The sequence below is a fragment of the Desmodus rotundus genome, chromosome 3, assembly GCF_022682495.2.
Source record: "Desmodus rotundus isolate HL8 chromosome 3, HLdesRot8A.1, whole genome shotgun sequence".
NCBI classification, from domain to species: domain Eukaryota; kingdom Metazoa; phylum Chordata; class Mammalia; order Chiroptera; family Phyllostomidae; genus Desmodus; species Desmodus rotundus.
In genome coordinates, this window is record NC_071389.1 from 46,975,919 (window position 1) to 47,003,206 (window position 27,288).

The following is a 27,288-nucleotide window of genomic DNA, read 5'->3' on the forward strand; positions in this document are numbered from 1 at the left end:
GTTCTGGCCAACAAGGTTAAAGCCAAAACAAACAAGAAGAACAAAGTCTTCTGGGAAAGCCTTTTCTTTCCCAATTTGGGAGATGTGGCTGGTACCCCTGCCTTTCTCCTTCTTTTTGACTTTAATGTGGATATAATACCCACAGCGGGGGTAGATATTTTGAGACCATGAGGTGAGAAGCATGAAAGGGCTTAAGGGAATAGTGGAGCAGGCACAATTAAGCCACAAAATCAAAGTCCCCAAAGTCATCTACCTCTTAACTTCTTTTAATGTGAGAAAAATAAGCCTTTATTTGTTTAAGCTAATGGTAGTTAGGTATTGTTACTTGTTGTCAGAAAGCATTCCTGTTAACCCCTAAATAAGAGTCCATCTCTAAAAGAGAAGATTCTATTAAGCACTTTTCCAACCATATGAATATTTTCACAAATCCTTCATTATCATCTTAGAGGAAAAGATACCCTTACTGTACTCCAAGGCAAATGCCCCTGAAGCAGAGCATTTCTTCCAGTATTGTTGATCAACCATTACTTCCTCATTCTTTTACCTTCACTTTCATAATCCTTTGCATTATCTCATGGGTTTTTTTTTTCCCTTGGATTTTAGAAGGTAGAACATTCTTTATTAAATAATGATACCAATTGGCCTGTTGGGAAGACAGGCTTCATAATGGACTCTCTTTGCAACATGGGCTAATGTGTCTATTGTGGAGCTGCTCGCCAGTCATAGAAGAGCCAAAAAGGAGGCTTTGTGGAAGAGTACTGCTTCTTTGGAATATGCAAAGGTACAAAATTTACAGAATCAAAACAAAATGGAGAATCCCTTTGCTGGCAGAAGTTAGCACTGTTCGTAATGACTCACCTGGGAGAGGATGACTGGAAGCTTCAGGGCTAGAACTCTCTGGACCCTAGTCTGTGATTCCTGAGGCTGGTGGTGTAAGACAGTCACCTTGGAAATTTTTAGAATTGTATGGATAGTTACTATCCTGGCAATTTCCATGTGGCTACTGCGCAAACCAGAATTTGCAAATCATTACCATAGTTCTTTTATCTCAAATATCTGAAAAATAATGAGCATATTTGCCAAAGAAATAATGAAATAAATAATTGTATTTTCATTACCTGTAAAACTAGTCAATCCTTCCCGTTTATAGGATGCTTCTTCCAGGTCTTCTGCTATTGATTCAGTAGTTGATACACTTGACTTAGAAACTGTACTGCTTCCAAAAACTGACCTTTAATAATAACAGTATTCATTTATTTAGAGTCCTTATGGATAATTAAATATATAAATGAAAACATCAGATTGAGAAATCAATTATATTAAAATATTAAGCAAAATTGACAGAAATTAATTAGTCCTTCAACATGAAGTTGATTTTTAATATTCTTTAAGTAAGTAGTCATTTTAAAAATATTTTAAAGATAAGACATGTCAAAATTATGCCTAAAGTCCTTCAATGGATTCCGAATATATTTAGGGTAAAAACCCAAAATACAGCCTCCCTTCCTAGACTCTCCATTTTCAGTATCACACTTGCCTTCCCTTTTTCATCTGTTTTTTTTAATTCCTCAATCTTCAGGACCTCAGCCTAGAACATGGTTCCTTCCATTTTTCACCAGTTTTCTGCTCATTATCTAAATCCCATCTTAATTGTGACTCACTCAATTTGATAAAGGTCCTCTTAAGATTTATTTTTTAAAAAATCTATGTACTCAGGGGGAAATCAATACCTTAAAGACTCCCATAATAATTTCCTTAAATATATGAACTTAAAATTACCCACGATATTAAATGTTTTTTTCCTCTTTTCTATTTATAGTCCCAACTTCCCTCCAAAAGGGTGGGTTAAGTTTACGGAAATACCCTTTGTTTTACTGAGCACTCTCATGGATACTCTAGAGCAGCATTCCCCCGCCCCACCCCGCTGCCCCCCTAAATTGCATGCTTAGCTAACATCTGGAACTTTTAATTTGTCAGACTGAAAATTGCACACTCAAACATTTCCCCATAACCTTTACATTGTTTTAGGATGTATTGTTTAATTATTGCAAAGACTCTGAACTTCTCCAGTATAAGCATTCATAAAATTTCATGCATATTAGTATCTACATAGTAAATGCATAACATTTCATTTACAAAAAAGAAAATTGTAGAACAACAGAGAAATCAAACCCTAGGAGAATAGGGATTTGCATCAGAGAATAGAGGGGAAGAAGGAAAAGCCATTCTTCCCCATAAATTGCAGCATAAAAGAAACTGAAGAAATGTGTCTGTAGGTATTTAACAGTAGCCTACCCTTTAGGTTTTACAGGAAATAGAGAGGAAAATTGATATATTTTTGCACAAATATTTTGGTATGAGTACAGGAGAACTTAAGACATGCAAAGCTCTCCATCTAATTGAATTAATTATGAGAGGAGCATAGGGATGATAGAGTGGAGCTGGACGACGGGAGACAACATACATCTAAGTTACATGTGTGCAACTTAAATTAAAAGACACTATACATGATATTTTAAAAAGTATAGAATAGTATACCTTGTAAACTGCCCTAACACACTAGGATTTAGTGTATTTTGATAAAGGCTATGTGAAGCTATGAATTCTGATCCAAATGATCCTTCTTGTGATGTCAATAGTTTATTTGGCTTTCCTGAAACAAGATGTGGATCTGGACGGTAAAGAGGTCTAGGAGTAACATCAACTCCATGTGCATCAAACACCTGTGGAAAATGGTAACATAAAATGAAATGAGTTTACAAGGTGAGGTTCATAAATAATAAGTCCTAGAATATGGAAATAAAAGTAGTAGAAAATAAGTATAATATTTCTAGGGCAGGATAAACATGAAAAATTGAATAAGAGATTTTATGCTTAAAAAGTTTCTTAAGTATGCATACATTTTAAGTCTTATGTTTTACCTATATAGAAGCAATATATATTAATTTTGAGAAAATTCAGATAGTTATTATTCATCCAGATTGCTATTATTTTGTATATTTATTTTTTCTGTATATGTTTTAAAAACCTTACATTCTTTTTCTGCTCCTTTTTTAAAAATTATATTTCATTGATTATACTATTGCAGTTGTCCTGATTTTTTCTCCTTCATCCCCTCCAATGAGAATCCCCCACTCCCTTAGGTAATCCCCACACCATTGTTCATGTCCATGAGTCATGTGTATAAGTTCTCTGGCTACTCCATTTGCTATACTGTACTTTATATCCCCATGGCTATTCTCTGGCTGCCTATTTGTACTTCTTAATCCCCTCACCTCTTCACCCATTCACCCACACCCCCCTCCCATCTGGCAACCATCAAAATGCTCTCCATATCCATGATTCTGTCTCTGTTCTTCTTGTTTGCTTAGTTTGTTTTTTAGATTCAATTCTTGACAGATATGTATTTTTTGCCATTTTATGGTGCATAGTTTTGATCTTATTTTTGTTAAATAAGTCCCTTTAACATTTCATATAATATGGTTTGGTGATGATGTACTCCTTCAGTTTTTTCTTGTCTGGGAAGCTCTTTATGTGCTCTTCAATTCTAAATGATAGCTTTGCTGAGTAGAGCAATCTTGACTGTAGGTCCCTGCTTTTCATGACTTTGATTGTTTCTTGCCAATCCCTTCTAGCCTGCAAAGTTTCTTTTGAGAAATCAGCTGATGGTCTTATGGGAACCCCCCTGTAGGTAACTAACTGCTTTTCTTTTGCTGCTTTTAAGATTATCTCTTTATCTTTAACCACTAGCATTTTAATTATGATGTGTCTTGGAGTGGGCCTTTTTGCATCCATCTTGTTTGAGACTCTCTCTGCTTCCTGGACTTGCATGTCTATTTCTTTCACCAAATTAGGGAAGTTTTCTTTAATTATTTTTTCAGATAAATTTCCAATTTCTTGCTCTTTTTCTTCTCCTTCTGGCACCACTCTGAAGTGAATATTGGATTGCTTAAAGTTGTCCCATGAGCTGTGTACATTATCCTCATTTTTTTTTGTTTGCATTCTCTTTATTTCTTGTTGTTCTAATTGGTTGTTTTTTTGCTTCCTTATTTTCCAAATCATTGATTTGATTCTTGGCTTCATCCACTCTACTGTTGTTTCCCTCTAAATTGTTCTTTATTTCAATTAGTGTATCCTTTCTTTCTGACTGGATTTTTTTATGCGGTTAGGTCCTCACTAAGTTCCCTAAGCATCCTTATAACTAGTGGTTTGAACTCTGCATCTGATAGATTGCTTATCTCTCTTTCATTTAACTCTTTTTCTGGAGTTTTGATCTGTTCTTTCATTTGGTCTGTATTTCTTTGTCTTCTTGTTTTGGCAGCATCCCTGCATTTATTTCTATGTATTAGGTAGAGCTTCTTTGACTCCATGTCTTGGTAGTGTGGCCTAAATGTAGTAGGTGTCCTATAAGGTCCAATGGCACAGCTTCCCTTCTCACCCAAGCTGGGTACTTGAGGTGCACCATTCATGTGGGTTATATATATCCTACTCTTATAGTTGAGCCTTGGTTGCTGTTGGCAGATCAATGGGAAGGATTTACCCAGGCCAGTCAGCTGCAAGGATTGGCTGTGACCACTGACCATCACCCTCTGCCCTCCATGGAGGATCAGCTGTGCAAGGGATCGTGGTGCTACAACATGGTCTGTAGTTGTCCACCCAGTGTGCTGGCCTTCAGGTTTCCCAGGTGGTGAGGGTCCAGTTCAGTCCCCACCTGTGTCTGCCAGGGCCACCCTGCCTGAGCTATAAAGCAATCAGAGATGGCTGCTAGTTGTGCTGTGCTTGAAGATTCCCAGATGAAGCCAAGTTGTAAATCTAGGTTGGCTGCTGCTAGCGCTAGTCCTAGGGTTCCCTGAGACCAGCCGTCACTTGTTTGAGAGGATTTAGGAAGTTGTACACCACCAGCCAAGACTAGCCATTCATATGGGAAAGCAGCTTTCATGGGCCCATATGTTGGGTGGTGTGGAGTCTCTGGGGATCTCCAAAGTGGGTCAAACAGTGTTAGCCAGTTTGATCAAATCTCAGATATGGCACCAGCTTGCCCACACTGTGTGTGTGTGTGGCGGGGGGGAAGGGGGATGTTTAGAAAAGGGACATTGGTCTCGGCTCACCTTGATGCTAGATGCTTCAGTTTCTCCCATTATGCTGTTGCCTTTCAAGCTGCCATCCTGGTGCTCAGAGGGAGTGAGTCTAAGTGAGTCCATGTGTAGATGCTTTAAGAGGAACTACTTGGGGCTCCAAAAGTTTCTTCCACCGACGCAATCCCCACTGGTTTTCACAGTCAGAAGTTGTGGGGTTCATCTTCCTGGCACTGGAACCCTGGGCTGGGGAGCCTGGTATGGGGCTGGGACTCCTTGGTCCTGAGATATCCCTCCCAAATTTTTATCCACCATACATTGGTGTGGGACCAGACCATTCTGTGTCTGAGCCCCTCCCATCAGTCTTCATGGATGTCACTTCTCTAATTCATAGTTATCAGACTTCCATTGAACTAGATTTCTGACTGTTCTGAGTGATGGTTATTCTATATTTTAGTTTTAATTTTGATGTGGTTGCGCAAAGAGGAGAACCATGTCTGCTTATGCCACCATCTTGACTGGAAGTCCAAAACCTTCCTTTCCATTTAACATTTTTATTAATAAGCATTTCCAGATTATATACTGGGTGGGGTAAAAGTAAGTTTACAGTTGTTCATATGGAAAATAATACAGTAATTAATAAATAATAACACAAGAATAAACTGTGTTTTGCATACTCACAACCATAAACCTACTTTTGCCCCACCTTGTATTCTTGGTTTGTTTTTGGCTAATATTTCATCTTTTTGTAACCAAACTCAGGTTCAGATGCCTGCTACAACAAAAGGCCAATTCATGAGATAGGTGCTGGTGAGAAAGGAAAGAGGTTATTTTCAAATTGCTGGTAATTCAAGAAGATTGGGAATTCATGTCCTCAGAAAAATTCATCTTAAAATCTCAGTGCAGGCAGAGGTTTTTATAAAGATGGCGAGGGAAAGCAGATCAAAAAGATCAGGGGGAGGGGAATGCAATGCATTGCTTCTCCTGAGAGGGGAACACAGGAAAGGGAAGGGGTTTCCTCCTCTCATTTAGGTGCCATCTCTCTTGAAACAGGAATTTGTAGATTTACTGTGGACACCTGCGGATTTTCATGGCCAGCGCCAAGCAGTCATTTCTCCACTCTCCCCACCCCAGCAGCCTTCTCTTAAGCTGTAAAGAAGGCTAGATAATGGGTAAAAACACAGGGCCTTATTTATACACTACAAGAAAACAGAGGGGTGGCTGTAGCCATGAGAAAATGTAGCATAATTGAAATGTTAAATTATGGTTACATTTTCAATTATGAAATTTAATGCATACAGAAATGTAATATGTATAGTTAAATAATATAAGGCAAGTGTTCTAAGAATCACAGCAAAAAAAATAGAACATTCACAGAACCTCTGGAAGACTTGGCCTGTCTGAATCACAGCTAGGGACCCTAGCTTTTGCCCCTTCTGGATCACAGCTTCTCATGCCTCCCAGTGATAATTATTAACTTAATTTTTGTGATCATTTCCTTTCTTGTTCTTATAGTTTTATTAATCATGTACCCTAAATGACAGCATTTACTTTTTATATATTATGTTGAAGTTAAATATGCATAAAGTACAAATATAAATGTACAGCTTAATAAATTTTTACCAGCTGAACCCATGTACCCAGTATTCAGATTTAGAAACAGAAAATTACCAGCATCCCAGACATTCTTTTCATGAGAGACACTATCTTCCACCAAAGGCAACAATTATTCTGATACCATGAGTTAGTTTTGCCTGTTTTTAAACTTTATTTAAATGTAATCGTACTCTTGGTATCTGGTTTCTTTTGTTCATTATATTTGTGAGATTAATTCATATTATCAAGTATAGATGTAGATGGTTCATTTCCATTGTACAATACTCCATTGTGTGAATGTCACACTTTTATTTATCAATTCTGTTGTTCACGGACATTTCCGTAGGTTCCAATTTTTTGGCTATTAAAAATGGTGCCACTATGAACATTGTTGTACATGTTTTGCGGAACATGCTGTATGAATTTATGTTGGGTATGTACCTCAGAATAGAATTTCTGAGTAATGAATTATGTAGGTATGTTCATCTTTAACAGATACTGCTAAAGTTTCCTCAAGTGGTTCCCACTGACAATGTATGAGAGCTCTGGGTGCTCCAGATTTTTGCTAGCACTTTGTATTTACCACGTTTGTCAATGTAATTTAGTTTTGCATATTTTTAAAATTTAGATATCATATATTATGACTGATATTCTGTCATCTTTTGTTCAACAGAGTTTTTAATTATTTTTTAAAAGATTTTATTTATTTATTTATTTTTAGAGAGAGGGGAAGGGAGGGAGAAAGAGAGGAAGAGAAACATTGATCAGTTGCCTCTGGCACACTCCTAACCAGGGATCTGGCCCACAACCCAGGCATGTGCCCTAACTGGGAATCTAACTGGTGATCTCTTGGTTTGCAGGATGACATCCAACCACTGAGTCAGGGCTACAAGGTTTTTTGTGTGTGTTTGTTTTTTTAATTTTAGCTTTTACATATAGGTTTTTGATTCAATGTTGAATTAACTTTTCTTATACGGTGTGAGGTAAAGGTCCAACTTCATTTTTTTGCATGTGTCTATGCAGTCATCCCATCTCCATTCATTGAAGAGATTATCCTTTTTCTATTGAATGCTCTTCATATCCTTATTAAAAATATGTTGAATACTGACATATGGGTTGATTTCTGGACTTGCAGTTTTATTCCAGTGATCTATCTTTCTGCCAGTACCACACTATCTTGATTAATATTGCTTTGTAGTAAAGTTTGAAACTGGGAAGTGTGAGTCTGACTACTTCATTCTTCTTTTTTAGTTTGGGCTATTCTGAGTTCCCTGGAATTTCATGCATATTTTAGAATTGTTAACTTGTACAAAGAACTCAGCTATGACTCTGATAAGGATGGTGTTCCCTTTGTAGATAAGAATGAAGAGTATCAACATCTTAACAATGGTAGGTCTTCCAATCCATGAATTTGAAATGCTTTCTTATTTATTTAGATCTTCTTTAATTTTGTTCAATAATGTCTTATGGTTTCCAGAGCATAAATTTCACTGCTCCCATTTATTCCCTAGTATTTTATTGTTAAAGAAATTATTTTCTTAATATTCATTCATGTTGTAGAAGTGTCAGAACTTTCTTCCTTTTTAAAACTGAAAAATACTCCATTTTATGTATATTACATATACCACATTTTGTTTACTCAGTTACCTGTTGATGGAAACTTGTTTTCCTTCCACCTTTTGGCTATTGTGAATAATGCTGCCATGAACAAGTATCTGCTTCCAATTCTTTTGGTTATAGACCAAGAAATGGAATTGTTGAATCATATAGTAATTCTATTTTTAATTGTTTGCGGAACCACAACCGTGTTTTGCATAGCAGCTGCATCATTTTACACTGCTATTGACAGTACACAAAGGTTCCAATTTCTCCATATCCTCACCAGCACTTGTTATTTCCTGTTTAGTTTTTTTTTTTTTTAAGTAGCTATCTTAATGAATGTGAGGTAGCATCTCATGTGGTTCTATTTGCATTCCCTTAATGATTTTTGATGTGAGCATTTTTTCATGTGCTGTTGACTACTTGTATATCTTCTTTGGAAAAATATCTATGCAAGTTATTAGTTCATTTTTAAATGGGCTGTTTATTTGTTTGTTGTGAGTTATTGTTCTTTGTATATTCTGTATACTACTCCCTTGGCAGATATATCATTTTCTATTTTTTCCCTTATCCCATGGATTGCCTTTTACTTTGCTGTTGTGTCCCTTAATCATTAGAAACAAGTTTATAAATTTGATGAGGTCCAATATATATATATATTTTTTCCTTTTGGTGTCATATCTAAGAAATCATTGTCAAATCCAGTGCCAAAGTTTTTTCCCTTATGTCTTCTTCTAAGTGTTCAATAGTTTTAGCTTTTACCTTTAGGTGTTTGATTCATTTTGTGCTACTTTTGCATATGGGATAAGAAACCTACTTCATTCTTTTCATGTTGATATCCACTTTTCCCAACACCTTCACGCAAAACACCATTCTTTCTCCATTGCATAATCTTGGCATTCTTGTTGACTATCATTTGACATATATTGAGGGTTTATTCCCAGGCCCTATATTCTGTTCCATTGGCCTACTATATTTCTTTTTTTATGCCAGTACTATGCTGTGTTGATTACTACAACTTTTACAATCAGGGAGTATGTTTTACAATCAGGAAGTATGAGATCTCCAACTTTGTTCAAGGTTGTTTTGACTATTTGGAGTCCCTTGATATTCCTTATGAATTTTAGGATAGTTTTTTTTATTTCTGTAAAAAAATATCATTGAAATTTTCATAGGGATTGCATTGACTACATGGATCATTTTGGGTAGTATCGACATCTTAACAATATTACATCTTCCTATCTATGCAGGAGGGATTTTTTTCTCATTTATTATTATTTTCTTTCATGTCTTTCAGCAGTTCCTATAGTTATCAGTGTACAAGGCTTTCTCCTCCTTAGTTTATTCCTAAGTATTTTATTCTTTTTGATGCTATTGTAAATGGAAATCTTTTTCTTAATTTTCTCTTTGGAGTGTTCATTGCTCACTGTGTAAAAATACAATGGATATTTTTCATTAATTTCCTATCCTACTTTTCTGAATTTATTTTAATGTGAAATCTTTAGGGTTCTCTACACATAAGATCATGTCATATGTGAACTGAGATCATTTTACTTCTTTCTTTCCACTTTAAATGACTTTTACTGCCCAATTGCTCTGATTAGAACCCCCACTATCATGTTGAACAGAAGTCCTGGAAGTGGGCATCCTCGTCCTGTTTCTGTATTTCATCATTGTGTATGATGTTAGCTGTAGGGTTTACAGAATGCTGCTGAGGAAATCCTTTCTCTTTCAAGTTAGTTGAAATATGAAAAAAATTAAATCATGAATGGATGTTAAATTTTTTCTAAATGCTTCTCCTTGATCAATTGTTTCTCTTTTTTTTCAGCCTATTAATATGGCAAGTAGTAATGATTTTAAATGTTGGAACAGCTTTGCATGCATTATTCCTACTTGGTCATGATTATCCCTTTTACATAATATTGCTTATACTATGTAGTATGTATGTGTTTTATATATGTGTAGCATATAAATGTGTATACACTATGTATATATAATTGTTATGAACTGAATATTTGTGTATTCCCAGAGTTTATATGTTGGAACACTAATCCCAATGAGATGGTATTGGGAGATGGAAACTTTGCGAGGCAATTAGGTAATGAGAAGGTGGAGCCCTTGTGAATGAGATTAGTGCCCTTATAAGAAGTGGCCAAGAGAGCTACCTAAATCTTTTTCTGCCATATGAAGATACAGTGAGAAGTTGGCATTCTGCAACCTGAAAGAAGGTCTTCACCAGAACCTGAACATGCCGGCACCCTAATCTTGGGCTTTCAGCCTCCAGAACTGTGAGAAACGAATGTCTTTGTTTATAAGCCAGCCACTCCATGGTAATTTGTTATAGCAGCCTGAGCTGAGTAAGATAATAGTACATGTAATATTATGAAAATATTATTCATTTATTAAAAACAACATAGGATTGTTTCCATTTTTTGGCTATTATAAATAAAACTGCTATGAACATTCATGTATATGCAGTCTTTGTACAAACCTATACTTTTTTTTCTCTTGGGTAAATTCCTAAAAGTGAGATGGCTGGATGCTATAGTAGCTATATATTTAACATTTAATAAACTGCTAAATTGCTTTTCATTTTGCAGTATATGAGAGTTCTAGCTCCTTCATATATTGCCAACATTAGGTATGATCAGTCTTGTAATTTTAGCCATCCCAATAGGTGTGTAGCCGTATCTCATGGTTTTTACTTTGCATTTTCCTAACGACTAATGCTGATATCTTTGATGCACTCATTTGCCATCTGAGCATGTACTTTGGTGTTTGTTCAAATGTTTTACTCATTTAAAAAAATTAGGTTGTCTTAATATTGTTTTGAACATTGTTTATATGTTTTGGATACAAATATTTTATCAGATATATATTTTGTAAATAACTTTTCCTATTGTGTGGCTTTTCTTTCCATTCTCTTAGCAGTGTCTTTCAAATACCAGTTTTAATTTTGATGAATTCCAGCTTACCAATTTTATCTTTCAGGCACTGTGTTTTTGATGTCACATCTAAAAAATCATTGCCTAGCCCATTCACATTTATATATTATAAACTTTTCTGTATCACAGGCCTCTATAACAAAATATGTGTTACACTTTGATTAATGATTTTAAAAAGTCAATTTTTAAAAAATATATTGAGATTTGTATTAGTTTTACATTGCATTTATACATTTATTTGGGGATAATTACATCTTTCAATGTTATTCTAACAGGGAACATACAGCTTCTCTTCATTTATTTAGTTTCTTTTTTAAAAAATTTTTATTGTTATTCAATTACAGTTATATGCCTTTTCTCCCCATCTCTCCACCCCACCCCAGCTGAACCCACCTCCCTCCCCCACCTCCACCCTCCCCTTGATTTTGTCCATGTGTCCTTTATAGTAGTTCCTGTAATCCCCTCTCTTCACTGTCCCCCCCCTCCCCACTCCACCCTGGCTATTGCAAGTACTGGAAGCAACCTAAGTGCCCATCAGCAAATGAGTGGATCAAAAAACTATGGTATATCTACACAATGGAATTCTATGCAGCAGAGAGAAAGAAGGAGCATATACCCTTTGCAACAGCGTGGAAGGAACTGGAGAGCATTATGCTAAGTGAAATAAGCCAGACAGTGAGGGACAAATACCATATGATCTCACCTTTAACTGGAACATAATCAACAGAAGAAAAAAGGAAACAAAATATAACCAGAGACATTGAAGTTAAGAACAATCTAATAATAGTCAATTTTTAATTATAAGTTCTCTAAGGAGATAAGATAACCTTCTTTATGACAATTCATTTTATGATATGTTCTGGACTATATTGAATAGAAGAGGGGATGACAGTTACAGTCTATATTATAACTAAATTAGTTACAATTAATGTCATAACCAACTAGTTCTTAAAGTCATGAGTAGACTTTTCTCGTTCCACTCTAATATTATTACTAATAATGAATTACAGGAGCCAACTGCCAATATTATGCTGTAAGGTATGTTATATGGTAAAGACTAATAAAGTCAATATATCAATATTAAAAGCAATTATTTCAAAGCAGCATATTTTCTACCCTTAACATTTCATGAAGTTCTTCAAGCTTCATTTTCAAATGAACTCAAAATTCTAAAGAATATTACCTGTAGCCTTGGCTGGTGTGGCTCAGTGGATTGAGCGCAGGCCTATGATGAACCAAAGGGTTGCAGGTTCAATTCCCAGTCAGGGCATGTGCCTGGGTTGCAGGCCAGGTCCCCAGTTGGGGGAACAAGAGGCAACCACGCATTGATGTTTCTCTCTCTCTATTTCTCCCTCCCTTCCTCTCTCTCTAAAAATCAATAAATTAAAAAAAAAAGAATATTACCTGTGTGACTGCCTTTGTGGTGGAAATATTCATTTTTTCTACTTTCATCTCTGGTAGAACTGTCATGATTTTTGACATACCCATTCTGCTTTGGTTTGCACCAGCGTATCCTTTCGTTTGAATTCCTTTTACTGAGCCAGTAAAGCTAATAGACTTCTTTGGCTGTGAGGCAACGTTCCTATACCAGGAAAAGAACACATAATACAGAGGATCCACAATTGAAGAAAAACTAACCAACAATAAAAAAACAGATGATCATTGTAGAAACATGGAAACCATCTAAACGTACAAATAAGAAATAATAAATAGCTACTTAAGAGTTCATTATGTGTAAGCATATTTCTAAAATGTTTACATGCATTATGTCAATTTTTCCACATAACTCTACTATTATTTATGTGAAATCACAGAAGTGTACAGGGAAGCATTCCTTCTAGGGTTGAAATTTAAACCCAGGCAGTCAGATCCAAAGTCTGCACTGATTTCTCTGGGTTTGTTTTCTTATCTGTTGAACGAGGATAATAATGGTATCTAATTCATGGGTTATTTGAGGATTGATAGAATTAACTTATATATTATGGTTTGGAAGTGCCTGACACGCAGTAAACACAAAGCGTACCATGCGGCTGCATAGGCAGATTGAAGCCTGAGTATAAGCCTGGGAAAGAACATAATTTTCGTGCTTGAACAATTACATAATAATTTCTAATAAGAAGAGAAGTTATCATCAAAATGTTTATATCCTGAAGAAAATTTTTGATTTTATTTTGGATCTACTCTGTAAACTCACTAAGAGAAAAATCTACCTTATCATTCATTCTAGCACTTTGTTTGTATTGTGGATTTTTATAAAATAAGGATGAACTGCTTTTAGATTTTAAAAAGAAAATACATTTCTAAAGAAAACATTTTTAACAAGTTTTACTTTTCAATTTACAAAAGATCAGACAAAAATAAAATATGTTTAAATGACATCAATCTGTTTTTCATATTTTATTCATCACATTATACAATACTTGACACTTTGTTGTTGTCTACTCCTCTACTAGTATATAAGCATGTTTGGGACACACACTTTGTCTAGTTCATTGTTATATCGCCAGTACCCAGGACAGAGCCCAGTATATTGTAGACACAAAATAAGTACTTTTTAAGTAAATGAATAAGTGAATTCCATCATGCTACATTCTTTTCAAGTATTTTACCTTACCCTCTACCCTTCAATCTCTAAATGACTTTACCCTCAATGTAAATAAAGAAAATATATTATAAGAAAATAAAAATGATCAGTCAGGTAAAAACTCCTTAAATTATTTCTCTACCTTCATTATATTCTTCTCGCACATTCTACAAACTCATATAAATTCATTTTCATTTCTTCCTTCCTCTTTCAGTAAAAGAGTTGCCATTCTTATCTAAAGCTATCTATGCTTTGAAACTTGTCTCTTACCACTTTCTCAGAGACTCTTCTCCATCAATAATTCCCTGCCTCCTATATCTTATTTCCTATCATTTTCCCTTGAAAATATAATTATGCTCCAGGCATCTCCTAAACTTAAAAATCTTTCCTTTAGCTATGTCTTCCTCTATCTATTACTGTATTTCTCCTTCCTTTCCTATCTAACTTAAAATATTAGACAATACTGGCTACTTCCTTACTCCTCTTATTTGTTTCATTATTCACTATAATCCAGTTCTATTCTCTCCTCTCCTATTGCATAGAAACTACTCTCATTAAAAATCACCTAGTCTTTCAAATTGTCAAATCCTAGGGATTCTTTTCAGTACTTATCTTTGCAGCATCTGACAGTTGACCATCCCTCCCCTCTTTGTAACATGAACTTCTCAACTTGTTTCCTGGATACCACTGCCTCTTATTCTTCAGCCTCCTTGGGACCTCCAGCCACCTGGCCCTCCCATTTTCTGCCAACTAGTACCTTTAGGTTTCTCTTCTTTTTCTACTTAATCTGGAATATACAATTCATCAAGGAAATCACTCTTTTAACATTATCTTCGACTCTTATTTTCTTTCTCCTTGACATTTGCTCTCCCATCATTACAAAAATCCAGTCTTCCCATTCTATTTTTGGTTAATTAGTTTCCTCTTTTGAGGAATACACTTAGGCTCAAACCTCAGTTACCTGTTTTCCCACCATATATACTATCCCTGAGTAAATGTAACAAAACCCATGGATGCAATGACTATTTATACTCTGCTTCCTTCTAGCAATCTACCATCACCATCACTATTTCCTTTCTCTCATCCCCTGAAGATTTTATATCTTGAATTACTGACTCTCTCCAATACCACTCCTGACATAATTCCTGAGTATTTCAATATCTATGAAGGTAATCCTTATACTATGGCTTCTTAGCTCCTTCAAGTCTTCTCACATAAATGATATTGTCCTCCTTGCTATATCAGTTACTTGTTCCCATGGTCATAGCAAGGTCAACCATCACCTCCTATTTTTCTAGCTTATATACTCTCTTAAACCCCAACTTCAAACAACTTTCAACTCTATTATGACCCCCAAACCCTTGATTCTACCATATTTTACTCTCATACCCACTTCTCTCATGCAATCTCTTCTCTCCTGAGTTGAAGGTTAATTAATATAATCCATAGTTAATTGTTATAATCACTCCTTACACTGTCACTCCCCTTTTCTTCTTTAAATTCACTGTGATTTCTAACAAAACCAGAACTTTATTAATTACAATTTACTTTGAGCCTGCACCTGTATATTAAACATGTTTCTAGCATCTATAAACTCAATGTTTCAATATCTGCCTTACATGCATTGGCCAAACATACCTTGTTCTGGATAACCTGACGTGCCCAAGTCATCTTGCCTTGGCTTCCTGCCTCCTTGTTGTCTCTCACCCCCAGAGGCATGATTTTCTAATACAAACCAACTGATCCAGAGTCCACACCCATAACTACCTCCTTTATGGAGCTTTCACACTCTGATTATACACCTTCCCTAATCACCCTACAGCCAGGTACCAGATAACTAGGAATGGACCCTATGCACCAGAATCCACTGAAATCAAACTAGCCAATCCTGAATCTACTTACCCTGCCTCACATATTTCTTCTAACCAAAACTACAATCAAGACTCTTGCCTACAGTTCCCTCTCTCCCTCTGGCTGGTGGCTGACCCCAGTGTTTCTCCACATGGTCTCCTGTGGCATTGAGGTGCCCCCTGCTCTAGGGAACTCTGAGTAAAAAACTATTTCTTCAATGGTGATTGTCTCCTGATCTGTTGTCTTATTACACCTTAAATTTTCTATTAATATACTACATTTTAATTTAACTCAACCTGAGCAACTAAGTGAAGCTGGAGAAAAATATTCAAACATTATGTTGGATCTCACTTTAAATTATGGCCTCTTAACTTAATGTGGGACCCTAATTTGCCAGCAATCATACTGCATTTTCTTGGTTCATTTTTTAACTGCACCTTCTAAGGCCATTATTTCATACTCTTTCCTTGAAGACCAACATCTCCTCTCCCATCTTTACCTTTAGCTGATTAAATGAGAAAATTGAAGCAAGTAGGTAATTTCCAAATACTCCCATTGTCAGATCTAGGCACCTACCTGTATCTGTGCCTATAATCTCTATTTCTCTCCATGTTATGCTGGAAGAGTTATCTATGAATCTAGCTTAGGTCAGTTCTTCCACTACTGCACTAGATTCCACTCTTTTTGCCTTTAAAAGGACATTGTTCTAGTAATTCTCTCTCAAAAGCTATCTACCATATTAAGCTTTTCTCTCTCTACTGGATTCCTTTCAGCATGAAAACACGCTATTATTTCTCCTATCCTAAAGAAAAAAACTTCTCTTGACTGCATCTACCTCTCCAGCTACCATCCCATTTCACCTTTCCTTCAATTATAGCAACTCCTTAGGAAAAACAATTTGTCTACACTTACTGTTTCTAATCTCCCTCTTTATGTGCTCTTTCAAACCTGACCTATTCATATTTTTGCCCTTATTTCACCAAAGGGATTCTTACCAAGGTCCAGTCACTTGCACGATATTAATTCCAGTGGTTTTTTCAATGTTCTTTACTTACTTATCAACAGAATTTACCCAACTGTTCATTCTTTTTTCTTAACTGTGATGGCAGGATATTTTCCTTACATGGTTTTCCTTCTACACTTTTCCATCCTTGCATTTCTTCCTATTTCTTTCTACATTCATAGCCTAGGTGAATTCATCCACACTGCCATGATTTAAATGCCATCTATATGATGATTCCCAAATATATATCTCTTTCTGGACTAGACAAATATATTATTTATTTTCTTAATGTGTCTAACTAAAAACTAGACTGTCCAAAATTGGGCTCCTCACAAACTTGCCCTTACCCCGTTCAGCAAATGTACTTGTCTTACATTATTCCCGTTTTTGTCAAAGGTAATGCTATTCTTCCAGTTGCTCTTGTGAAAAAGAAAACTTCAAAATACATCCAGAATCCAACCATTTCTCACCAACTTTTGGTCACCATCTTGGCCCAAACACTATCCCATCTTTCTTAGAGTACTGTAGTAGCATTTTAACTCATCTTGCTGAACCTCAATCCCCTGAAGTCTACTCTCCACACAGCAACCGGAGTGAACTTTTAAAACACAAGTCAGATCATATTACCACTCTGCTCGAAACCCTCTATTCATCTCCCATCACATTTAGAGTAAAAGCCTAAGTTCTTTCTCTGATCTAAAAAGTCCAACATGCATCCAGTTAGGTCTCTGATTTCATGATCAACGCTTTTTCTCGTTTACTCTGCTCCAGTCACATTGGCATCAGAGCCTTTGCATTTGTTATCGTCTTTGCCTGAAATTCTCTTCCTCATACATGTAAATGCGTAGCACCCTCACTTTCTTCAGGTCTTTACTTAAAACTATCTTCTTTGTGTGACCTTCTCTGTCTCCGCTATCTAAAATGTCAAACACCCCTCTCAAATATTCATATTGTCATGCTTTATTTTTCTACCTTAGTACTTTTTACTGATCGTATCTCTCACACACAGGTAGCATTTAGCATTTCTTACTCGTGTTATCTTTTACTTATTTAACTTATGAATTGGCTGCCACCCCTACCCCTCCTCACCCTTAGAATCAAATTTCCACGATGGTAGTGATTTGGGGATATTTTGTTCCTTGCTATATGCCTGATGCCTACAATAGTAGCCAACACACAGTAGCTGCTTAATAAATATTTGTTGAATGAATGAGTAACCCCCAAATCATTATTCAACTCAAAACATTCTCTCAGCCTTCATACTCAAATGTTTATCAGCCTACTAGGAATCTCAAACTGAATAGATGCATAATGAAAATATTTCACTTTTACTCGTTAAGCAGTTCTTCCTCTTTTATTCCCTATGGGAACTTAAACAGAAATGACAATTTGTTAGTTATTAGCATCTTATGGGAGAACATTATCAGTGAACACCCCAAAGTCTTTGACTACAAGTTTTACGGGAAGGAACCATGTTTATCATGTCCACCCATTTATAACCCCAGTAATTAGCACTTCGCCTACTAGATTGAGAAATTAGAGACAGAAGTACAGACTATTATTTAAAAGAAGTTGAAAGAAGTACCTGTAGCCAATTATAGTAGACATTTATGGTACATAGCTAGCTACATTAGAAAACAGGTGTTTTCAATAGGCACAAATTAGTGGGCAATAAAAAGATTATTTCAGGAGATAACCACTTCGAAAATCATTTTGCCTTAATAACAGAGTTATGACACAAGAGGTCATGTAGCTCGGCATTCTTGAATTTCCTAAAGCAGGGACCTAACTTTTTTTGTTCACTCCTATGTCTTCAGTATCTAGGGTGTAACTGAAAAATATAAGGCATTCAACTGGTATCTGTAGAATGAATACCTGATGATCGTTTTTATGAAAAAACGACATTAAAGTACCCTATATGTACATAAATCTCACTTATGAAATAAATAACTACTATAGGAGAAGTAAGAGTGGCTTTTTAAAAAAAGTTTTAATAAAAACTTTTCTGTTTTAGCCTCTTCTCATTTTAATGGGATAAAGGTAATGCCAGTCTAAACCAAACCATTTTCTTCCATTCATTCAAAGCGCAGTACATAGGCTGTGCTACATGCTGACAACGATAGAATATGAATCAGGTATGGGCCCTATGGCATTTACAATCTAACAAAAGGGACAAAACATGTATACAAGTATAACGCAAGTACAAAATATTTGCCTCAAAAGAGGTATACATAAGATGAGTTGTGATACACATTACTTTGGGTGAGAGAAGTGAGCAGAAAAATCATGAAAAGTATTATGTAAATTAGGCCTTGAATGAGACTAAATTCAAAAGAAGTATACAGGGCATGGATGTGTATGTGTGCTTGTGTCTGGTGCAGGTGGGAAATGCCTCCTGGGCAAAGTTCATTGTGAACAGTAACGGTGGAAAAGCATGTGGGATACACAGGGAATCCTAAATAATTCAATAAGATACATGAAAGAAAGCAAAGTTAAGCTTTGAAACAAATGAAAGAGCCAGGCTACGTCTTTGAAATTTATTACAAAAGCAAGAGAGCGCCTTCTTGAAGGTTTCTGAGCAGAAAAGTGATCAATACCATGCTTCAGAAAAATTTAGCTGTATATAGAACATACTAGAAGCAAGAAGGCCATTAGTTATGACGCTATGGGAAGAGTCTAGATGACAAATAATCAAGGCTTAACCTGGGCTGGCGAATGCAGAAATAAACAAATTGAGATGTAGCATTTATAAGCATGTCTTTTTATTTTCTGTATTTTGATTCTTTGACATCTAGGAATTTACTGACCCTGGAAGGCCTGCCCCTCCTGAGACTAATCAATTCCTATACTTAGTAAGGGACTCACCCACAGCACACTTTTTATACACAAACCAACCATCCAGAGCCCATACCCTCAACTACCTCCTTTATCAGGCACACACAGAGCTATCACTCTCTGGGCCATTGCCCATCTGCCCTATTATCCCAGACACAGGAACCAGACAATAGGGATGGTCCCTAAGCTCAGAGCCTTTTGAAGTGATTCAAACAAAACAGTCTTAAACCTGCTTATTCTGCTTTGCCTGTTCCTCCCTTCAGAAACCACAATAAAGGTTCTTGCCCATGATTTTCCCTTGCTTGTTCAATCTCCTGACTGGCCCTGGTGCTTCCCCATGTGGTCCCCTATGTGGTGTGGCATGCCATGCCTCCTGTTTCTAGGGATCTATTAAAAAAAAATTCTTCCTTCATGATAATCATTTCCTTATCCTATGTGTCTAATTAAAACATCCCAGAAACACCTAAAACAGCAGATATAGAATTCACAGGACTTGGTAACTGATAATAACAATGTCACTTAAAATTTAAATTTCAAATAACATCCACCTATATTTTTCTAATTCAATTCTTATAACTTGAGATATTCAATAGCCATGTTTAAGCTCAAAGAGGTCAGTTTAAATGCTCACTCTATTAACTCAGAGACTATGTGTTCTTGAGCAAGTTTCTTAATCTATTTTTTTCTTATATGTAAATTAAAGTTAGTAATGGTATCTACATCATAGTGTTAGTAATGGTATCTACATCATAGATGTTTAAATTAGCCTTGACTTCTAAAGCACAATAAGTTAAATTATAGATATGTTCAATTTAGACATCAGTGATATCCTGGTGGAGCTGGCTGGTAGCAGTTGAAAATACAGTAGTAAAGTGAATTTCAAGGAAAACTGAGAGCTGGAGATTCTGATTTGGAGATGATAATAAATGAATTGAGCCCCCAAATAAAAACCTAAAGATAAAAGTGAAGCTAAAAGGGCCAAGGAGAGAAAATGGAGATAGAAAGAAAAAGATATTTAGACCAGTAATAATTAAGCCAGTAAAGTTGGGGTTAAAGAGGGAAGTTTTCAAATGCTGCAGAGAGGTAGACAAGAAAGCCCATTAATTTGGTGGTTTTTGAAACCTTTAGGTTATTCGTTATTGACCTTTGAGTAGTTTCTGTACAGCAATGGAGACAACAGTTTACAAGAGTTAAAAAGTGAACAGATATACTTCTGGCATTTGGTCCAACATGTAAAGACCATGAAAATCATCAGCCCTGTCCTCACAACAAGGAAAGGCTGAGCAAACTGAACACACTTTCTTAGATCCAACAGAGAACTAAGGTTACAACAAACCCAAAAGTTTGAGAGGCAGGAGAAAGCAGAGAATCGTAACTTATTTGAAACAGAAACTGCCACTAGAGCCAGCAAGTTGTAGCACCTCTTAAAGGATAATTGACTAATAATTGCTGAAGACTGAGAATAGACTAATTTGACAGATAAAAACTCCTGGGGGCCCAGCCTTAAAGAAGACTCCACGCTTTGGTGAATTGTACCTCCCTGAGCTCCTCCAGGATTATTATGAAGACCAGAAAAAAAACCTCTGATAGTTCCAGCAGAGGGACAGGAAGTAACCATTTTGAAGTATATCCAGAATGTTCAATTCTACTTAACAAGGGCTTGCCCTCAAGGAAAACTAATTTATCAGAGTCTAATCAATGTGGAGGGAAAATACCCAACTCCAAGTCCCTCTAACCTTTTTGTTATACGTAATAAGAAAAAAAATATCTGAAAATTACTTATGAAGGTCACAGCCTAGGGCCCACTAAAAAACGAACACCTAATCATAAGATTATGGAACACTTCCTCTCCCTCCACATCTTACCACCACATAACAGGACTCCTATATAATAACGGGGGCGGGGTGGGGGGGCAGTTAGCAATGGGAAGAACTGCAAGGCTCAGACTCTATTTAAGAAGGAGTCTCCAAGGAAACCTAAAATACAGAGATGATAAAAAGAACAGTAGAAAAAATTGAAGCCTCAGAAACCTACAGCTATAGCAAACAAACAGCATAATTCCTAGCCAGATAAACATAAAACGTCACAGTAAAGGCTTACTTTCCTCAGTTCATATTACTTGAAACATGTTCAGCTTTCAACAATAAATTACGAGGCATACCAAAGGGCAAAAATCAGTCTGAAGTAACAAAGCAAAGCATTAGACCCAGACTAAGATATGGCAGAGATTTTGGAATTGTAAGACTGGGAATTTAAAATAATTGTGATTAATTGGCTAAGAACTCTAACGGAAAAAGTGGGTAACATGCTCAACAGATGAAAATTCTAAAAATGAAAAGAATATGAACATGTAAGTTAGTAGAATAAAGAAACTGAGCAGTGAAATGGGATAAAAGCATTGAACAATCAATTAATGGTAGTTTTTATTTAGTGGGAGACTGCCCCTATTGTTAAGACAATGGGAAAGATCCAAAATAAGGAAAATTGGAGTGAAAAAGTGGAAAATTAGTAAATACATGTTTCATGAGATGCTTTCCAAGATCAAGATTAAATCCTAAAAGGAGGAAGACAAGAAATAACACACTAATAGGTCAAGCCATTGTAAATTTTAGTGTCTGTGGAATTGTTTTAATCAGACAACATGGTTAACCCCCAAAGTTAAGATTATATTACTTCCCATCTCCCACCCAATCCTTTCCTTAAGAGATAATCACCTATGAATGGCATTAAATTCCCAAAGGAATTTTTCTAGCACTCTCTCAGCTATGGCATCACTTTAAAAAAAATTTACATGACTTCAGCTTAATTTTACCTTGAGATTTCCATACCTACATGTCAAAACAAAAATCAGACAAGATGAAGAGTAACCAGTCAGTGAAGTACAAACTCATTCATTCATTCGTTTCGTCAGCAAATATTTATTGAGCGCCTTCCTCATTCTAGGCAATAGCAGTGAACAAAACAAAAAAATCTCTGTCCCTATGGAGTTCCACAGCTATGATGAAGACAGATTAACAAACAAGTATCCCAAGTAGGGCTAAGTTTTATGGAGAAAAATAAAGCAATGTTGAGGAGAGGAAGTATTGCATGTATGTAGGGTGGTTAGAGGATTGATAAGGTGACATGTAAAGGAAATGAGTGAGTCATGAGATTATCTGTGTGTACAGTATTCCAAGGGAGAGCAAATGCACACACCTTGAAGTGGGAAAATAATGTGATATTAATTGTGGAACAGTATGGAGTGTAGTCAAGAGGAAGAGCCCAAGGTTAAGATACTGCAAAGCAATGTAAGTGGTGAGTTTTCACTTCTAGTGAAATGGAAGGCAGAGCAGGATTTGGAGAAGAGTCACACTGATTACTGTGTTGAGGGTGTTGGCAAGACCATTTATGTGGTTACTGCAGCATTACAGTGACTTACATCAGAGTGGTAGCCTAGATTTATTTTCCAGGTAGAAATGGTAGAATTGGCTGATGGAGTAGGGTATACTCCAAGGTTTTTAACTGAGTAACTGAAAGAGCAAAAATAGCCATTTTACTGCAGAGTAGGTTAGAGAATTAAGTTCAGTTTTGGATATGAATTCTGAGATGCCTATTAACTTTTAAGTGCTGATGTTTGATTTTTTTAGTCTGTTTCCTGGGAGGTGTTGGCTAGATACACAAACTTGGGAATCATCAGTGTATAGGTGATTTTTAAAGGCATAAATAAAAGTGAACAGGAGAGGTTTAAAGACTGACCCCAGCAACACTCCAATATTTAGATACGAAGAAGTCCCAGCAAAGTAATTTGAAAAGTATCCGTAAATCAAGGGGAGAACTGGTGTCCCAGAAACCAAAGGAAGTAACAAAACTCAAGAAGTGGTAAACTAGATCAAAACTACTGCGGGTGCGTTAAGAATGAAACAGATCTGGGCAGCTATTGTTGCTGTTAATCTTTACGAAAACTTTTTTGCGGGAGTGGTAGAATGGGCAAAAATCTGAGTATCACTCAAGAGAGAACGGAAGGTTCTCTCCCAAGAACTTGCAATAAGTTCTACTAGCTGAAGGAGATTGGAGAGATGTTCAAAGTTTGAGAGGAGAGAAGAAGAAAAGGTCTAGGAGTTTGTGAGAGTGACTAATACGGAACTTGAGTGGCATTGCCGGGGCAGCACGAAGGGAAGACTTAGAAGGTATAAGCGAGACAAGTCATCAGAGCTGTGTGCTCTTCAGCCTCTCATTCATCCGTTGCAGGAAGAGTAGAATGATGTAAGCAGGGATGCGTTTTAAGGAAGGATGGTATGAGGAGGAGGCAGATTTAAAATCGCGATTACAGAGCAAAGTAATATTCAGTTTGGTGGCTCACATAAATTGGGAGGATAGAACATATAGGCACTGCATGCATACAACTAGCTTGAGACTGCAGGCCGAAAAAAAAGGAAGAGTGCTATGAGAAAGGTTTTCAACAAACTCAGTCTTTTCTCATAGAGCAAACACAGCTGTAGGGGATTTGGAAACGGCTGTATTAAGGCCAAGGAAGGAGAGACATTGCCGCTTGGCTTGGAAGCTTCGACTTCTGACATAATCCAGATGCAGCAAGAGATAGGCTCTACCAGGGTTCCCTCCGCGACCCACGGTAATAGGCTAAGGTTTTAGCGCCGGAACTTACAATCCGAGGCTCGGCTGCTTGCGACTGTCTACCGGAGAAATGGGCATGGTGGCTACTGGCTGGGACGTGGTCGACCACCCCCTTCCCTGCCTGCTTCTGGAGTCCCTGTACCCCAACCCCAGGCGTTAGCGGCCGGGGCTGAAGCACCGGAATGTTTGCCGGGCGTCATGGAGACGGTGGAGCCCCGGCTCAACAAGCGGCCGCGCGGTTGGCTGGCGGCTGCAGGCCGAGGAGGAGGGCGGAGGCGGAGGGGAGGGCAGAGGGTTGGTGGAGCAAGAGGAAGCTCGGGGAGACGACTAGAAGAAGGAGGCTGGAGGCCCCGGCCCAAAGCCCCTCCCAGGCTCTGAGTCTCCCCGGCTGCAGGCGGATGGATGGGGCTTCTTCAGGCGGTGGCGGCAGCGGTGAAGGTGGCGGCGGCGGCAGCGGCAGCGGCTGTAAGTGCAGCCTCAATAAACCACCTCTCCTCTCCTAGTCCTTTTTGGGATGAGGGACTCCTGAGTTGTCCTCGGTCCCCTTTCTCTCCTTCCCCTCCCCCACAGCAGAGTACCGCCCGGAAGACCCTTAACTTCCGGGGAGGGGCTGTGAGAGAACCAGCCCAGTTAGCTGGTCTCCCCTCCCAGAGTGGCGCTGGAGACCCAGGGCGCATGTGCAGCTCTCCTTCGCGGCCCACCCCCTCCCCTCCCGGTCTTTTGCTTTGGCGGTGGCTGCGGCACGCTGGGAATCCTCTGCGGAGTGAGTTCGCCTAGCCTTGTTCGCCTCCGCCCCTTTCTCCAGTCGGCTTCGGATCCTGGTCGGGGTGGGGCTAAGCTGACCTCGCCCCCTGTGGCTCCGCCTCTTTCTCCCTGTATCTGCGGGTTCTGTCCCAGCCCCTGGGAGGCTACTGCTCGCACTGCAGCCCTTGTGGTGAGCAGGGTCCCGGGCAAACCATCTCTTTGGAGGGAATGAGGGAGGGAAGGCATCAAAGAGGGCATTATTGTGAGGGACCGAGGTCCTCCCAGTCGGTGGGAAGATTCCTGGGGATAGATGCCTCTCCTGCCATTGAATGGCCTTGTTCTTCAGCTTTTAGTGGAAAGATCTCTGGCCTGTAGCTCATCTCTGGTCCTCGCTTGCTGTGTGACCTTGAGCGAGTCACTACCCTTCTCTGGGCCCCAGTTATCCCTAAAGCTTTCTCCAACGCTAAAATTCTTAATTTTGCTGAAAAACTTACACAGTTACAAGACTAGCTGGTCTCCTGAGGCCGCTTAGCAGAGATGACTTGGAGTTGACTGAACCTTCTTCATTTATGGATGGAATGAGGTGACCTATTTATTGGGTCGCTTTTATTCCTCTACCATTGGCTACAAATTGCATGACTCAGGATTCGTTAATGTTTTCAAAAATTGTCATGGGATGCTTGTCCTAATTCCTGGCTATTTTTTAAAAAATTAGTGGCAGGGTGAATGGTGAGCTTGTGGTATCATCTCCTCTGGTCTAGTTACTACTGAGGCTCTCTTTCCTTTGATCCAGATGGTGTGGTGGCTCGATTTTCCCAGTGCCTGGCTGAGTTTCGGACGTGGTTAAGAACCAACTGGTTGAGGTTCAATGCAGACAAGACGGATGTGATGCTGGTAGGCAGGGGCACACTTGGAGATTAAGGGAGGGAATATCCAAACTCCCTCAGTAATATAAATATACCGTTCTGATGTGTTCTAGTGTTTGAGAACTGCAGATGGGCCAATTTCCAGAGTTTGGGTGAGATAAAAATAACATGCCAACAACATAAGAACTTGAAAAATATCAGTTTGTGATAATCTGATAAAATAGGGCCACTGGATAGAACTCTCTATATGAAAAATATGAAAAGAAAACTTAAACTGTTGTTTGAAGAAACAAAAGGCTATATGAATGATTTGGGCTGGCATTAACAATGAAAACCAAACTAACATAAAGATGATGATGCTGATTGTCAGTCATATAGATGAGGGGCTTCCAAATGCAATGCATTACTGCTTTGTAGCTTGCTTCTGCACCCTGCCTACTAAAGTAAATTTGCAATTTGTCTAAAATGTTATTTTTAAAAATAGGTGAAGTTTTTGGTGTTTAGGTATTTTCAAACAAATTGGTAGCTACCCATAAATTTTTACCTGCAGATGATATGTAGGCTGTCACTTTTAAACAAAAATTTTAGGAAATAGTTACAAAATCTCAAAAGGGACTCAGGGACTCTGAAAATTATTACCAATAGAATTTTTAAGGGTTTTGAATGTGCTGTATTAATCTGTTTTTATTCAAACAAGCCCCAGAGTCCAAATTGTTACAAGTATTTTCTTGGTGCATTTTTGAGAGGTACCTTTTTGAGTTGCATAACAGATTGTTTATACAGTATGGGTATATATTATATTTGAATCAGGTGTTGGTACTGAATAAAAGGTTACATTTCTTAGAATATATATATATGTATTATATATAAGAAATATATGTTACATATATTTCTTATGTAAATTGCCAGAGAAGTTTACTTATTGGTTAGCTAAGGTATTGGTTGAAGTAAAATTGTGACTTTAAAATGCTTTCATTAACAGGAAAATAATAACTCTTGAGTGGTTCTTGTATGTGTATTATAGCTTCTATAAAATTGTTCAATAACTTTTTAATGGAGCGTTCAGTAAATTGTTTAAAAATAACTTCCCAATATAATAGCAATTTTGAGTAGCTGAATGTGGTAAAAGTTGATATTAGTTTCCCTGAAAATAAGGAAGCCTTTAGGTGGGGAATAGGAGCTAAAGAGGCATTTATTCAGGCTTTGTATAGTGATTTCTTTTTTGTTTGGTTTTGGGACATTAGCCACAAACCTCACATAAAATTGGAATTAACCACACTTTCTTAGTTTAACTCTAAACATAATACTACAATGAACAGAACTACCATTATGAATGTCACATTAATAAATACCATAAACTGCAATAATTTAACAACTCATAGGTAATAGTGAATTTTTTCATGCCTTTAACTGTCTTGTCTTGTTTTAAGCTCTTCTAGTATCAATTGGCTTTCAACATTTATTTTTTTTGTTAACCCAAGTATATGAGTAAATATTGACTGTTTGCATTTAAATATAAAAGAGACATCTGTTGTATGAATCCAAAGAACTCAAGGTAATGGATCAAAGTAACAGGGAG

General features: G+C 37.3%; 2 protein-coding genes across 17 annotated transcripts in view; one reads left to right on the forward strand and one right to left on the reverse strand.

Annotated features, from left to right (window-relative positions):
- The window catches only part of DNAI4 (dynein axonemal intermediate chain 4), a 74,130-nt gene extending 49,697 nt beyond the window's left edge, over positions 1-24,433 (reverse strand). The window contains 5 exon segments of the mRNA XM_045199382.2: positions 1,119-1,231; positions 2,539-2,723; positions 12,620-12,797; positions 24,131-24,242; positions 24,245-24,433. Coding sequence (XP_045055317.1) covers positions 1,119-1,231; positions 2,539-2,723; positions 12,620-12,797; positions 24,131-24,242; positions 24,245-24,299 — 643 coding nt within the window. The 5' untranslated portion in view covers positions 24,300-24,433.
- The window catches only part of MIER1 (MIER1 transcriptional regulator), a 58,450-nt gene continuing 55,589 nt past the window's right edge, over positions 24,428-27,288 (forward strand). For 6 of the 16 annotated variants that reach the window (XM_024565293.3, XM_024565294.3, XM_024565298.3 and 3 more), the window contains exons 1-2: positions 24,434-24,564; positions 25,637-25,737. In XM_024565293.3, coding sequence (XP_024421061.2) covers positions 24,498-24,564; positions 25,637-25,737 — 168 coding nt within the window. In that variant the 5' untranslated portion in view covers positions 24,434-24,497. Of the gene's footprint in view, positions 24,565-24,843; positions 24,863-24,942; positions 25,034-25,636; positions 25,738-27,288 lie in introns of those variants that run through there. The other 10 variants (XM_045199385.2, XM_045199389.2, XM_071220937.1 and 7 more) reach the window with 9 other exon arrangements.